We start from the raw sequence: 13,716 nt of genomic DNA, 5'->3' as shown, positions 1-13,716 counted from the left end.
AAATTAAATCTTATGTGTCAATAAAAAAATAAAAATAAAATAAATCAATTATTATTTAGAATAGTTTATTATACTATGAAAAGATTCTTGTGCCAAAACTGAAAACCACATTTTCTAAATCCCTTAAACTGGAAGCAAACTCAAACAATGGTCGTTCATGCCGCAGGTTCCTTTTTTGTATTGTAATTGCCTCAACTTTTAACGCATTCTGCATTTTTTATTTAATTCTTTTTTTAAAAAAATCAATCAATTTTATATATATATATATATATATATATATATATATATATATGTATATATATATATATATGTATATATATATATATATGTATATATATATATATATGTATATATATATATATATATGTATATATATATATATACATGTATATATATATATATACATGTATATATATATATATACATGTATATATATATATATACATATATATATATATATATACATATATATATATATATATACATATATATATATATATACATATATATATATATATACATATATATATATATATATACATATATATATATATATATACATATATATATATATATACATATATATATATATATACATATATATATATATATACATATATATATATATATATACATATATATATATATATATATATATATATATATATATATATATATATATATATATATATATATATATATATATATATATATATATATATATATATATATATATATATATATACATTTTTCAGAGATGTTATTTATAGAAACCAAAAAAAAAAGCACTTCTTTATAATAAAAAAAGTTAAATAAAAGCATAAAGTCGAAAAAAAAAGCTAAGGAAAAACAATTTGGGTAACATAGAAAAGTGATATCTAAGATCTGAAATTTTTGTTTCTAAATCAAAATTCAGAAATAAAAAGCTAAGAACAAGAACCCTAACATGCGACCCAATTGTTGCCATTTTTCGTTAGCTTTCGTTCTGAAATTTCTGAATTTTCTTCAAGCATTTGTTGGTGTTTCCATTCTTCTCTATTCCATATGGATGCTCAATCAATGGGACCATTTCTCTCCTCAACCGCCTCTTCCCCATTTCTCAATCTCCCTTCCTCGTTCCCTTTCGCATCATTTCGTTTCTGATATCAACCTTCCCGCTCCATGGTCAGTTTCTATTTCATTCATTTCTAAAATGAAATTTAACTTTTTTGTTTTTAGAGATTTATTGTTGCTGTTATTATTATTATTGTGACTGGTTGTTGTGATTGTGATTTGTGATAATAGGCGTAATAAATGAAATGATTTTGTTTTTTTTATGATTTGGGTATTATTAGGTGTAATAAATGCTTTATTAAATTTTTTAATTTTACTAGTAATAATCAACTACTTTCATGCTGGGGCCTAGGAGGAGTAATTCTCAAAATGAAATTAGTTTTTTATGTTTCTATTTTTGATTTTTGCTTTGATTTACTTTTTGAATTGGGAGATTATGAAAGTTGTAGTAAAATTTGTAACAATTTTTACCAACACGAGTTGATTTGAGTGAAAGGGGCTTGGATCGTTTAAGCTAGTCGTTTAGGGTTCCATGTGATTTGCTTGTGAATAAAACAAATTACGCTAGAAGGAGTTTTTCTCATGCTTGATTGTGAGGATTAGTTTTTGCAGTTATGTGCAGAGAATATTTTGGTTTACCAATTTAATCATAATCAAGTTAGAGTATCTCTAGTGAAATGGGGGTGTCAATATGAAATACTCCCTTCTTTCTTTATTATAAGCAAATTTTGATTTTTTAGATTTATTTATTGAATAACGAATGTATCTGGTTTATATATTGATTAGATAAGCAGTTATTCAATGAATCTAAAAAGCTTAAATTTGCTTATAATAAGGAATTGAGGGAGTATTAATTAACCTGCATTGCTTCTTTGTGGATTTGTATTTTAAGCTGTTTATTTGGTGTTTAAATTTAGTTCTATGCTAACCATGTTTTTCACTTGATGATGATAGGTTCATCTATGCTTTCATGTGTGTGGGAATATTGGTGTGCTGCATTGCTTTCTTTGGTTGTGTTGCAGCTGAGATTATTAATGGTTGCTGCTTGTGTTTTGTATCCTACTTATAGCAGAGTTATATTTATTTTCATATCTTAGTTTTGTCAATCTATTAATGCTGGGAAAATTATCGTGTTTTTCACTTCTAATTATTTTTATTTTGTTCCAATTTTCTTTTTCATTCCTTGACCTTTTGAAAATGCTAGTACACTCTACTCATCACCGTACTTGTTCTACTTGAGGCTGCTTTAGTGGGATTCATTGCAATTGATCATCATTGGCAAGAGGTTCGTACATTCATCACCCCGTACTCTCTTGATAAACACGGTTGCATTAGTTATTTTATCATCTATGCCTTTTTCTAATGACTATAGCATGTTGGTTATTGCCTTTATAGGATATTCCGGTTGAGCCAACCGGTCAACTTGAGAGCCTTCGATCTTTCATTGAAGATAATCAAGATATATGTAGATGGGTTGGCATTGCTGTTCTTGTAGTTCAGGTATATTCATTTCTGTGTGTGTGTTGTTACTTGTTAGAAGTTACAAGGAGATTGCTATGACTTTTTTGTTTTAAATTTACAGCATATTGCTTCTGTTACCATGATAATGGTTTTAATTAACAGCCTAATGAATCATATAATAATTGCTCGGCATGAATGTAAAGCATTATCTGGGTTTCCTTTATCATCCCTTGCTGTAATTACGATTTTATTTTTTCAACCTCAGGCATTATCGCTACTGGTAGCATTAATTTTGCGAGCCTCAGTTTCTACTAGAAGAGAAGATTTTGACGATGATGAGGAATATGATGTTAGGGGTAGAAGTAGGGAGCCCCTACTAATTCCTCAGCCTGGCCAAACATCTGGTTCAAGCCACTCTGACGTTTGGAGCTCACGGATGAGAGAGAAGGTATGCTACTCTGAGGTTTAAATTGTTAGTTTTGTGGATAATAATTCGTAATTTCGTCAAGAGTTTGTTAAAAGGAAGGCTGAGCTTTTAATATCAACTATAAACTACCAAAACTTGAAAGTTGTTTTGATATCTATGAATATCAACTATTCTAATATGTGACTCATAACAGAATGGATAAACAAATATTTTGCATAAATCAGTGGACTTTTTATATACTACTATTTCTGTCAGTAGGTTACGGATTCTGCTCGATTGCATTGGTGTTATTTAACGTTAGTAACGTCGGTATTATCATTTCATGTCTGCAGTACGGATTGAACAATGGCGAAAAGAACATCTACGAAGCGTGAGTTCTAGGCAATGGGTGCTACTAGTGGTCAAGCAATTCAGTGAGGTGTCGATGTATTAGTACATATGTATATCTTTTGTTTAAATGTTTCCTTTTTCATTTACTCCAAAAACACACCTCTCCTTCCTTTGGTTTGTGGTTTGAGATTTTGTAACTGTATATAATAAAGCCGAGGATACTAATCGTTAATTCTTACATTTGCCCGCCTTCAATTTTTGTTTTTCTGTCGAGAAACTCAGTGCTAAACAGAGTTTGGTGAAGCTTGATTGGTGTGTTGAATGTTGCCGTGCGGATAGAAAAACTTGTGGAGAATTCAAATACTTGGTTCAATGTTTCTGGATTGTAAAAATATGCGCGCTGTTGTCAGAACTTGCTTTGTATTAAGAAAATTTAATACTCAACTTATAACTTAAAGCAACGCAAATGAAATTTATAATAGTATGTCAGTTCATGACACCAACCATTATTCAAAAGGAATAGTACACAGGTTAAGCACAAGCAAAAGCTTCTTCTCCCTTTTTTTGTTTGATGGAGAAATGATAATTCGTGTCTGCAATAGTACAGTATGATGTTAAATATATGAGAAACTGAGATTCACCTGCAATTTAGGATCTCAAGGATGTACTGAACTGAAGTAACAGATCTTGACTTGTGAAAAACTGTCCACAATGCTATCACATGATTTTTGGCTGTTCTCCGATCTTTAAGATATTCCATAACTTTGGCTTCTAGTGCAGTTAGAAATTTCCTGTCAAATTGTTGTTGAGGAATGTTCTCATACTTTTGTCCACTTGGAAAAACATTTGACCCTTTTTACTACAGCTACTTCAGGCTGTAAAGGGTTACTATGTTTGTAAGGCTCTCATTGCTTATGTTTTTCTCTCCCATGTTCCTCAAGTTATGTAAATTGTAAAAGTAAAAACTGTAACATCTTTTCTGAAAGAGAAGTGATGTTTATACATAAGTATATAAAGTGAAGAAGATAAACAGTATGAGATAGAAATATAAATATACAGTATTATATTTACATGTTAGTAAATTGCTATTTTTTTTAATCTATAGATGAACTGGTAATAACTATTAGAAATCCACACACACAACTGTGAGAGCCAGGGTTTGAACGTTGCTGATGTCCAACCTAGTAATATCGGTTTTGGCCGTTGATATAGGATTTGTGTACTAGTAAAATTGCTATTTATGTTGGAACTACTTTTCAACTTGTTAACCTTCTTTCAAGTAATCTTTTTCTCCAGTCTCTAAAACACTCTTCCTAGATATATGACAAGATATCAAAGAAATTTGAAGGAGTATCAATGTGTTTCATTTCTTGGACCACAAACTTTTCATTTCTTGACAGACACCCCATGTGTGTTTTGGTTGGACAATCTCATGCTAATGAATTCTAGCTGGAAAAAAAAAAAAAGACTACACATTTAATACTGAATAAACTACTTCAACTAGTTATCTTCCACCGTGCATGCTGCATATTAATTATACTGATGGTTTATGTTATGGCTAAATTGTTATAGTACTAATACACGACTTTTGTGACAGTGAAATTATATTGCGGTTTCAATGTAAATGAGGAAACAATTTTTCTCTGTTGCTGTACCAATGTACATTAGCTTTGCATAGCTAATTATTTTTCTGTAAGTCATAGAGTCATTAATATGAAATGAGTACAAGTTACTTTAGTGGCACTTAATAAATTAGGTGAAGAGGGCCATATGGATATATAACAAATGCAACAATAATTGAGTAACATTACATTAATATTCATTTACTTATTTAAAATTACAAGCATAAAACAAGTGTTGTCAAATAACAGTGACACTACGTTCTGCTATTGACAATACTGAGAAAACCCTCATCTGCTTGTAATATCAAGCACAACATTCTCCATGAGTTCTTCGATAATATTTTCTTCTATTTCCCTCCCCAAAGCCTCAATCTCTTTTCTCATAACCTTAACCAACCCAACATGCACAACCTCTTTCCTAACAACATTTTCTACAACCAGGCTGTGACTGTCCCCACCCCAAACAAACCTCATCCCATTTGCTATTAAATCCTTCATATAGGCCACAATGTGGTCCATCAAACAATAACCCTCTTGGAAGTTGAAGGGCCTTCTGTTGGTCCCACTGTACATCTTGAAGTAATTCCCTGACCCATCATCACAACTAACAACTTCCAGTAGTGCAGCATTAACACAATCAAATATAAGTTTCTGATTTGACCTCATTTTCCTTCTCTTAGCCTCATTAAGAGGCTGAGTATTGTCCTTGTTGTCATTTATGTTGGCATATGTGTCCCTCAATGATGGGTCCAATGGGCTTTCAAGGGAGTGAAATCTTGTGTGGAATGAGTCATACTGTTGTTCTTGATCATCATCATCATCATCAAGTCCAGATGCTGATAGTAGTTTTTGGACTAAAAGAAGCCATTCATGTTCCTCTAACTTGGTCTCTAAGGAAGAAGTCCTTAAAGGTTTTAATGGATAATAAGGACTTGTTAACTCTCCACAAGAATCATCATCCCATGATAGGGTCCTAGCTACTGATTCTATAGGTGGTGATTTGTCAATTAAATTGGACTTCAGAGGTTCCAGCGATTCTATACGTGTAAGATAAGCCACATTCAGACGATGAAAATAATAATAATAAAAGAGTTTAATTTCGCTAAATCATGAAAAAATCTACACCGTCAATGACAATCAATCATATATGTGACTTTAGAAAAAGAGAGAATAATAAACTCATGCATTATAATGATCTGATAATAGTGATTGATTGACGGTGTAAATATTTTTTTTATAAACAGTAGCAAATAGTTTAAGATTTAAATTCTATAAAATAAGAGCTTCTTTGAATGGCAAGATACTGATAAAAACAGAGGTAAGGCCTAAGCATTACCCATGTGACCACTTTTCATGCATTGCAAGGAATCATGAGCTGTATGGTAATCTTCAAATGTAGATTCTAACACTGAGATTGGACTAGGCTGATCCTGTTTCTCAGTTGAAACCTCTAGCACCACAAGCTTTGACTCACTTGATCCAGGCTGTGAAAACAAACAAATCAAAGATTTAATTTCTATGTTTCTATGATAAACTACTAAAAAAAACCTCAATGTTTCGGAAAGTGTGTATTCAGATAGCACAAATTGTTTGGGAATTTGATGGTCTAAAATATAAGTAAAAATTAATCAATTTTACTCTATTTAATGATATCTTTTACACCAAAAGCAAGTATTTTTAATGAAGGTATACATATTAAAATTCTGGAGTATTCAAGAGGTAGTTCCCTAGCCTATAGGATATGTGCTGACCAATAAAAGCTACTTCTATTAATTATCTTAAGGTACACAAAGAATGTTTATTAAAACAAGATTCATTTGCTTCACCATTCCAACACACATTGAGGGATGTAATAATTCTAGTAGTTGGGAAGAGAAGAGACAGAGATATCAAACTTAGGATTTCACAATTAAGGACTGTTTGTTGATGCTATCCAACAAGTCAAGGTAAAACTACAATTTGCTAGAAGATCCTAAATAAAGGTTAAATTTCAAATAGATCCTAAAAAGCAATCACTAAAAAAATTGCATAATGAACTATGAATAATATGTTGAAATTTGCAAAACAATTGTAGCTAGCGGTTACCTCTAGTGTAATCATGTCTTCTTGTTGTCCACTAGAGACTGAATCTGTTGAAGTTTTGCCTAATGATTCACATTTAGCTGCAATAGATTCTTCAAATTCACCAACATTAAAGCTTTGAGACACATTATCTCCAAGGACTCCAGGCGAATTTACTTGCGGTATCGATGTTTCGGTGACAGCCGATTCAGATTCGTCTTTTGATTGAGATGGGCTAGATTTTTTCTTGGTTGATTTTTTACTCATAGAAAACAAGAAACTTGCAACCTTCCCTTTAAATGATGATCTCTTTCTCTTTGACTTTGCCACCACCTTGGAGCCGTGTTCTTTGTCAGCGTCAACGCCAAGGCCGGGTTCATAGACAGTAGAAGAAGCAGGAACAGAACTTAACAGAGAAACATTTTGAGGAGAATCATTCATGCTCCCTTCTTCATTGAAAGATTGACTGCAAGAAACAGATTTGCTTGGTTCTTCTTGGTGTTTATTAGGACTTTCAACCTCAGATGTTACCGATTTTTTTACGAGGGAAAGAGAAAGCATTTCACCGAGAGTAGAGTTTCCTGTCACGCAGCTTTGTTCTTGATGACCTTTTTCAACAGATGTTATCACGTTCCATCTTTCGGAAAGCCGTTTCTTTGCCTCTATGCAGACCGATGATTCGGGAGAACACGTTGCACGACCCAAGGATTGTGTAGAATAAGGACTTCCACATACATTGATGATGCAATCCCATGAATGCCTTGGCATTGGTGACACAGCTTCCAAATCATGATAAGATTTGTCAAATAAGCTCTCATCACTTGAATAGCCACTGGAAAATACTGAAGAATGTAAAGTTTTATCATTAGGATGCATTTGCAATGTAATCTCTTTACAATCTCTTATGGATTCAAGTACATCATCATTGCTATTTCCCTGATAGAAACTTTGAGGTGATTGAGTTCTCGGAGAAACCATAGACTTAAGATCATGAGTCCTTCCAGGACTAGGCTTCAATACCACTATTCGAGTAGACTCCGGAGAGTATCCACGATTAATATTCTCCCTCACAGTTGTTTGATCAGAATTTGCTGGTTTTCTAATCAATCTATCATTCTTCTTACTCTTTCCAGAAGATTTGTCATTTCCAAACATCTTCAAAGGTTTGATAAGGGTAATGCGATTTGCTTCGTCTGGTGGAGTAGACGGAAGTTGATAAAGCTTTTGTGAATCCAAAAACCTGACCAAGAGATCATTGTTTGAGCTTAAAATATCCAATGCATCTTGAAATTGCTTCGACTGCCGCAGAGCCTCGTGTGTCGACATACTCTTTGCCTCGATGAATTTCTGACGAACAAGAGCCATTTTCCCCTCATCAAAATCATCCCTCCACCTTCCTCTATGAGAATCCAGCCATGTTTCATATCCATCTATGTAATCAACCTGTTCTGTGCTTGAATGATGAACTCCATGAAGCATTTCCTTATTACACATCATAAACCTATCTTCCACCTTCCTATGTTTCAATGGCCACCCTAGATGACCATAAATGTCTGGAGAATAATCTTTTGATAAATTAGACTCTCCCTTTGGAAGGGTCTCAAGCCCCATTAATTTGGCTACTAGATTTGATGGATTGTGCTTGGAGTTTTTTTCTTTTGACATTTCTTGGTCTATTCTATGCACATCTTGATGACAGGTGCTCCATTAATTTTCTATCTTGATGATAGTGTTTTAAGTGAAGAAGCTGCATGGAAATAAGGAAATATATGATTATGGGAATAATATAACAGCATAGCAATATCTTAACTACACAAATCACAAAGACAACTATTAAAGACAACTTGGAAATAAACAAAAAAACTAAAAACAATTCAGAAACCTCCAACTTGGTAGCATAATGCTACTTATGAGACACAAAGATACAGATCAGCTAAAGAGAGAGAAAGAGATGTAGGGGCTTGTTGTCCTTCTTCCTCTGTCTCTGTCTCTGTCACTTTTTCTTCCTTTGTCACTCTCTTTGTAAAAAGTTTTCATATAACTACCATTGATTTAGATCTTTTTCCTTACTTTTTTTTTTTTTTTTTTATGGAATTTTAGTTACAAGTTCAACTGCGATGTTTGATAGCAGAATTAGGCACTGAAACAAAAACAAAAAGTTATTACAATTTTATAGGCGAATAATATAATAAAAAATTCAGTCACCTAACCATGGCCAAATAATATTGAAAAGAAAAGATAACATAAATGTTGAGTAAGTCATGATATATAGAATAAAGAAAATTAATGAAATCATATTACACTTTCGGAATATATTGACAAAATGAGTTTCTTGACTTAAATAGTAGGGGAACTTGTGACATTTTGTCTATATCATTTCAAAGATGAATATGAATGATTACCAAATAGACAGTGTCATAAGAAAAAGAGATACTTTTAAAGCAGATCCCTTAAAGTGAGTAAAGATAACAAGAAAGGTATATAAACAAGTAAACAGAAAAAAGAAGTAAAATTAGTTGAGGCCCAACAAATTTTCCTCATTTTGTTAGCTTGACTTTTCAATAATTATTTGTCTGAGCTATCTTTAATGTGACAAGCTACACAAAAATTTGGGATTTATTGGGGAGTGAATACAAAAGATTTGTATTGTATCACAGGATAGCCTTTAATCCAGGGAAATAAAATATTAAATGGGTCATGTATCGTTTTCTAATTTATGAGTGACGTACAAGTTGCACATGCAATTGAAAGTGACCCTTTAAATAGAACTTAACAGTAAATCTAAATCTCACTTAAGCAACTATAATAATCTACTTTAATTAACTAATCATGTGCAACATACCCCACATAGAGAGTAGTTAAGAAAAGTGTAACCAAATTCAAACCTTGAGTAGCATGAAGATCACTCCAAAAGATACCATGGAAAGAAGTTGGAGATAATTTTAAGCTAAAGTTTGTGGTTTACTTAAGCAAGGATCTTTCATGTTAAAGCATTATTCATTCACGAGATATAATGCCAAAAATAGTTTTTTCTAGTGAGTCACGGTAAAGTTTGTTAGATATCAGAGAAACATAGATAATCAATTAAAATATAGATATTTGTGCAACCATAATTTTTTTTCAATTTGACTTGTAGATAGAGTCTTGTTAATGATTATCAAAAGATCATATTCTAAAAACAATATTCCCAGAAAAGGCACACTAATGGTATAGTAATCCAAAATTAACAAAAAACATGTGATTAAACACCTCAAAGAATGTTAGATTCTAGAGGAGCATGTTATGCATTTCCTCTCCGTCGTTGATATTGTCACGGTCGTCCAGAGAAAACGCGCATCCATTGTCTCTTTGCAATGACATATGAAGAAATGAAGAGTTATATATTTCAACAAAGGCTTCACTTAAATGATATAGAACCTCCCCGTGATCTCCACCTCCACCGTGGATCTTGGGTTCATAATGATCATCAATATGAAAAAGTGAAGACATGTTTTCGCTTTCTGGTAGCTGTAAATTTCTAGTAATTGAAGTTTGGTAATTTGATTGGGAGCTGGTTAAGGATAGGCATCTAGGTGAAGACGAAAGCCAGGCTTCTGTATAAGGAAAATGATGGTAAGGTGGAAGGTATATGCTGTCTTGAACATATGAAATATCGTTCTTGCACTTTTCTGAAAATTTGAAGCAGTGTTTATTGTGTGACAAGGACAATGCTGCATGGTTGAAATTTGTGTCCATATCTTCATCGTCGTCTTCGTAAACATGTTTTCCAAACTGGGATTTTTGATAACTCAATAAACCTGAATCTAATACAGAATTGAAGTCCTGTGGTTTATTGAGTATTAAGGATGAGGGGCTAAAGTGAAAGTCACCTAATGCATTATTTGATATCTGCTCTTCACCATGGTCTAAAACTGATAATGCAGGGACTAGATATGGTTTTGCATACTTACAACTGATAGGTAACTTTATCTCATCTTTTTCACAGTTAAAATCTTCTCCCATAAGAAGAGGTATTGGTTCTCTCTCAAGTTTCCCCAGCTCTTTGAAATGATCCAATGAAAAGGTTTCATGCTTTTGCTCATAATACAGAAACCCACGAGTTACATCATTCTTGTCTGGGTAACTAGAAGTTCCACCAAATTCACTTTCAGCTTCTGTTCTGATCATTGGTCGAAACTTGTAAGGACAGATTTGAAATTCAGTGTGAGGAGTAACCAACTCATTCTTGTCTAGGTAACTTGGAGTTCCACCAAATTCGCTTTCAGCTTCTGTTCTGAACATAGGTTGAAACTTGCGAGGATAGATTGGAAATTCAGTGCGAGGAGTAATCGACTCAACTGGCCTGTGGACCATAGGAGACAACAAATGATCATCGATGCATGAGCTTGATTCAAGTTCAAGGAGTTTCCTCTTAGGTATCTGATGGAGTTCTGTACATTGGAAATCGAACTCTCGAGAATCAAGCAAACTATATTTGGTAGCATTTTCTTTTTCATTAAACAGAGGTGCAAGAGTTATGTCACCCTTGACAGAGGCACTGAAACTTGGACTTCCACTCCGTTTGCAGTTAGGTGCTGTTATACTGTACCGAGGTTGAAAGTTCTCAGGGTGATATGTTAGAAACTCAGTATGTGGAGTAGCTCTCTCACCCGATTCAAGAAACATAGGAGACAATGGCTGATCATTGAAGTATGGGGCTGATTCAAGTTCAAGAAATTTCCTCTTAGGTACCAGATAGTGCTCCTTAAATTGGACATCTGAGTCCGACTCTCGATAATCAAGTAAATCGTATCTGGTAGCAGTCTCTATTTTTTCTGGATTTGATTCCTCGTATTTCTGAACAGAAGGATCACTTTTGTCAAGGAAGGAAAGTCATTGGAAGGATTTATAGCATTACAAAGGGCTTCTAAAAGAATGTACATACATTTTTTACAGTGCAGTCAGTGCTCATAGGAAACAGCCGACTAAGAAGCATGGAAACAATATCAAGCCTGAAAAATCCCGATTTTATTCAAAATGGCAAGGATAAAATTATTCAATATCAATGGAAAAACTAGTCTAACCCTTTTGAACATAGTTTCTCTGTATCAAGAAATAAGGTATCTGCAACACACTGTCGTAGTTTCTGTCTCTTTCTAGAAAAGATATCTCCATCCTTATTCTGGTTTCCTGAAGTACCACAAAGAAAAGTGTCTCACACAAGCTATTGGAACGCCTTTAGTTGCATAATACACATTATCCCTAAGATTATGAGTTTAACAAGTAAAGATAGATTAACAAATGAGTGGAACCCAGTCAAAGGTTAACACTGAAGACCCAGTAACATAAACTGTATATGTTGAAACAATTCTACACATTATTTTCCCCTAAAACCCCCTAGCATCAAAGCAATCAATTTGAAGAAAATCAAACCTTCTTGTGAAAATCTCTGGGGTTTGGTGTCACCAAAACCTTGAGAGCTCTTCAGCTTGCTGCTCATAGAGTACATGTCTGCATACACCAAGAGGAAAAAAAGAAAGATCTTTTGGTACTGGATTATTGTTTAGCAGGAAACTGAAAACTGAAAGTACGGAGGGAGGAGGGAAACAGTTTCCAATATTCCAACTTCTTTTAGAGCACATGACTAAATTCCTCCGATTCAACTGAAACTCGAAAAGCTTTGCATTTTAACTCGTGACATAAACATGTGCTAATTAGAATAGAAAAATTCTACCAATACAAACTAAAACAATTGTGAATAAATAGTAAATAAGAGTAGACCGATAATTTAAGAAGAAAGAAACGAAGTCATAGAGGAACATTATATGAGCATCACGCTTCCTTTGTATTTGTATTGTGAAACTTAACGATAATAAGCATCAGTTTATTGCTGTGGCTAGTGAAGTATAAAATCCTCTTCTAATACACACCTGACTTATTCCAAGCTCCAACAGAAGGTGAAAGAAATGAATCCATCTTAAAAGTTGACAAATTTTTATTGATCTTTGAAGAGTTGCAGCCCATAGTGCCAACCCTAACATCAACAGTCCTCTCTGCATAACATAAAAGATATCCCTTTTAAGTGATTGTTTCTATACATCTATAATTTGTGTTCCTTATGTTAGTTAGTCCTTGCCATCATCATAAAACCTTGAAATCCAAGCATGTATCAAACAAATCTCAACTTATCAAAGTTTTAATTAAGTGACACATTAACATGTAACAAATGTTCTGCTAAAGGAAGTAGCTAATGACATTAGTAAACCAAGAGTTTCAGATCTTGTTTGAATTGATTTATTTGAGTTTTTCTACTGGCATAAGACTTCTGAGACTCTGACAAAACTTATAAAAACAACTTATGACATGCCCGTAACCTATTTTCATAAGCTCTCTCAAGGATAGCTTATGAAAACAACTTATAGCTTGTAAGAAAAACAAATTAACTTTATTTTATCTTTTGCTATAGAAATTGCTTATACATAAACACTTATATAAAAATCGCTTAATTAATTTGGTTATCCAAACAAATACATAAGTCAAGTTAAACTAACCTTTAGAACATTCACCAGATTCAGACTTCTTAGAAGATAACGAACCATCCTCTTTTACCAGACCGGATGAAAATTTGAGACTTGCATCCTTCTTCAATTTCTTAAAGAAAGCATACTCAGAAGTTTTGGGATCACCTGAATTCCAAATCACATCAAATGCTTAACATAAACAATACAAAATTCAGATTACTATTTAACTCTAATTCTAACAAAGCACGGACACTGAAATCAC

At 33.0% G+C, this 13,716-nt stretch overlaps 2 protein-coding genes across 4 annotated transcripts; one reads left to right on the top strand and one right to left on the bottom strand.

Moving 5' to 3' along the window:
* The first annotated feature begins 835 nt into the window (after nucleotides 1–835).
* On the top strand, nucleotides 836–3,526 carry LOC131644517 (tetraspanin-20-like). The gene is made up of 6 exons (XM_058915038.1): nucleotides 836–1,164; nucleotides 2,008–2,107; nucleotides 2,258–2,338; nucleotides 2,449–2,553; nucleotides 2,780–2,962; nucleotides 3,274–3,526. Exons 1-6 carry the CDS (start codon nucleotides 947–949, stop codon nucleotides 3,313–3,315), a joined length of 729 nt encoding a protein of 242 aa, XP_058771021.1. The 5' UTR covers nucleotides 836–946; the 3' UTR covers nucleotides 3,316–3,526.
* A 1,481-nt stretch (nucleotides 3,527–5,007) lies between these two features.
* LOC131644516 (uncharacterized) lies at nucleotides 5,008–9,503 on the bottom strand. Of its 3 annotated transcripts, none has more exons than XM_058915037.1 (5): nucleotides 9,357–9,503; nucleotides 8,837–9,094; nucleotides 6,979–8,701; nucleotides 6,230–6,377; nucleotides 5,008–5,930 (listed from the first exon to the last, which is right to left on the bottom strand). In XM_058915037.1, exons 3-5 carry the CDS (start codon nucleotides 8,617–8,619, stop codon nucleotides 5,182–5,184), a joined length of 2,538 nt encoding a protein of 845 aa, XP_058771020.1. In that variant the 5' UTR covers nucleotides 8,620–8,701; nucleotides 8,837–9,094; nucleotides 9,357–9,503; the 3' UTR covers nucleotides 5,008–5,181. The 3 variants fall into 3 exon arrangements, with proteins under 3 accessions (XP_058771020.1, XP_058771018.1, XP_058771019.1); XM_058915035.1 differs by having other exon boundaries at nucleotides 9,256–9,450; XM_058915036.1 differs by lacking the exon at nucleotides 9,357–9,503 and having other exon boundaries at nucleotides 8,837–9,203.
* Nucleotides 9,504–13,716: the final 4,213 nt, after the last annotated feature.

The sequence above is a fragment of the Vicia villosa genome, linkage group LG1, assembly GCF_029867415.1.
Source record: "Vicia villosa cultivar HV-30 ecotype Madison, WI linkage group LG1, Vvil1.0, whole genome shotgun sequence".
Lineage (NCBI taxonomy): Eukaryota > Viridiplantae > Streptophyta > Magnoliopsida > Fabales > Fabaceae > Vicia > Vicia villosa.
Note: the sequence above shows the minus strand (reverse complement) of the source record. Positions and strands in the feature narration are given on the sequence as shown.

Bases quoted from the DNA above. Each gene is read 5' to 3' on its own strand.
- LOC131644516 (XM_058915037.1), bottom strand. From the start codon at position 8,619: ATGTCAAAAGAAAAAAACTCCAAGCACAATCCATCAAATCTAGTAGCC. The intron at 6,378-6,978 runs GTAACCGCTAGC...TTGTTTTCACAG, and splicing joins AAGACATGATTACACTAGAG to CCTGGATCAAGTGAGTCAAA. The intron at 5,931-6,229 runs GTAATGCTTAGG...TTACACGTATAG, and splicing joins CATGAAAAGTGGTCACATGG to AATCGCTGGAACCTCTGAAG.
- LOC131644517 (XM_058915038.1), top strand. From the start codon at position 947: ATGCGACCCAATTGTTGCCATTTTTCGTTAGCTTTCGTTCTGAAATTT. The intron at 1,165-2,007 runs GTCAGTTTCTAT...TGATGATGATAG, and splicing joins ATCAACCTTCCCGCTCCATG to GTTCATCTATGCTTTCATGT. The intron at 2,339-2,448 runs GTTCGTACATTC...TTGCCTTTATAG, and splicing joins TTGATCATCATTGGCAAGAG to GATATTCCGGTTGAGCCAAC.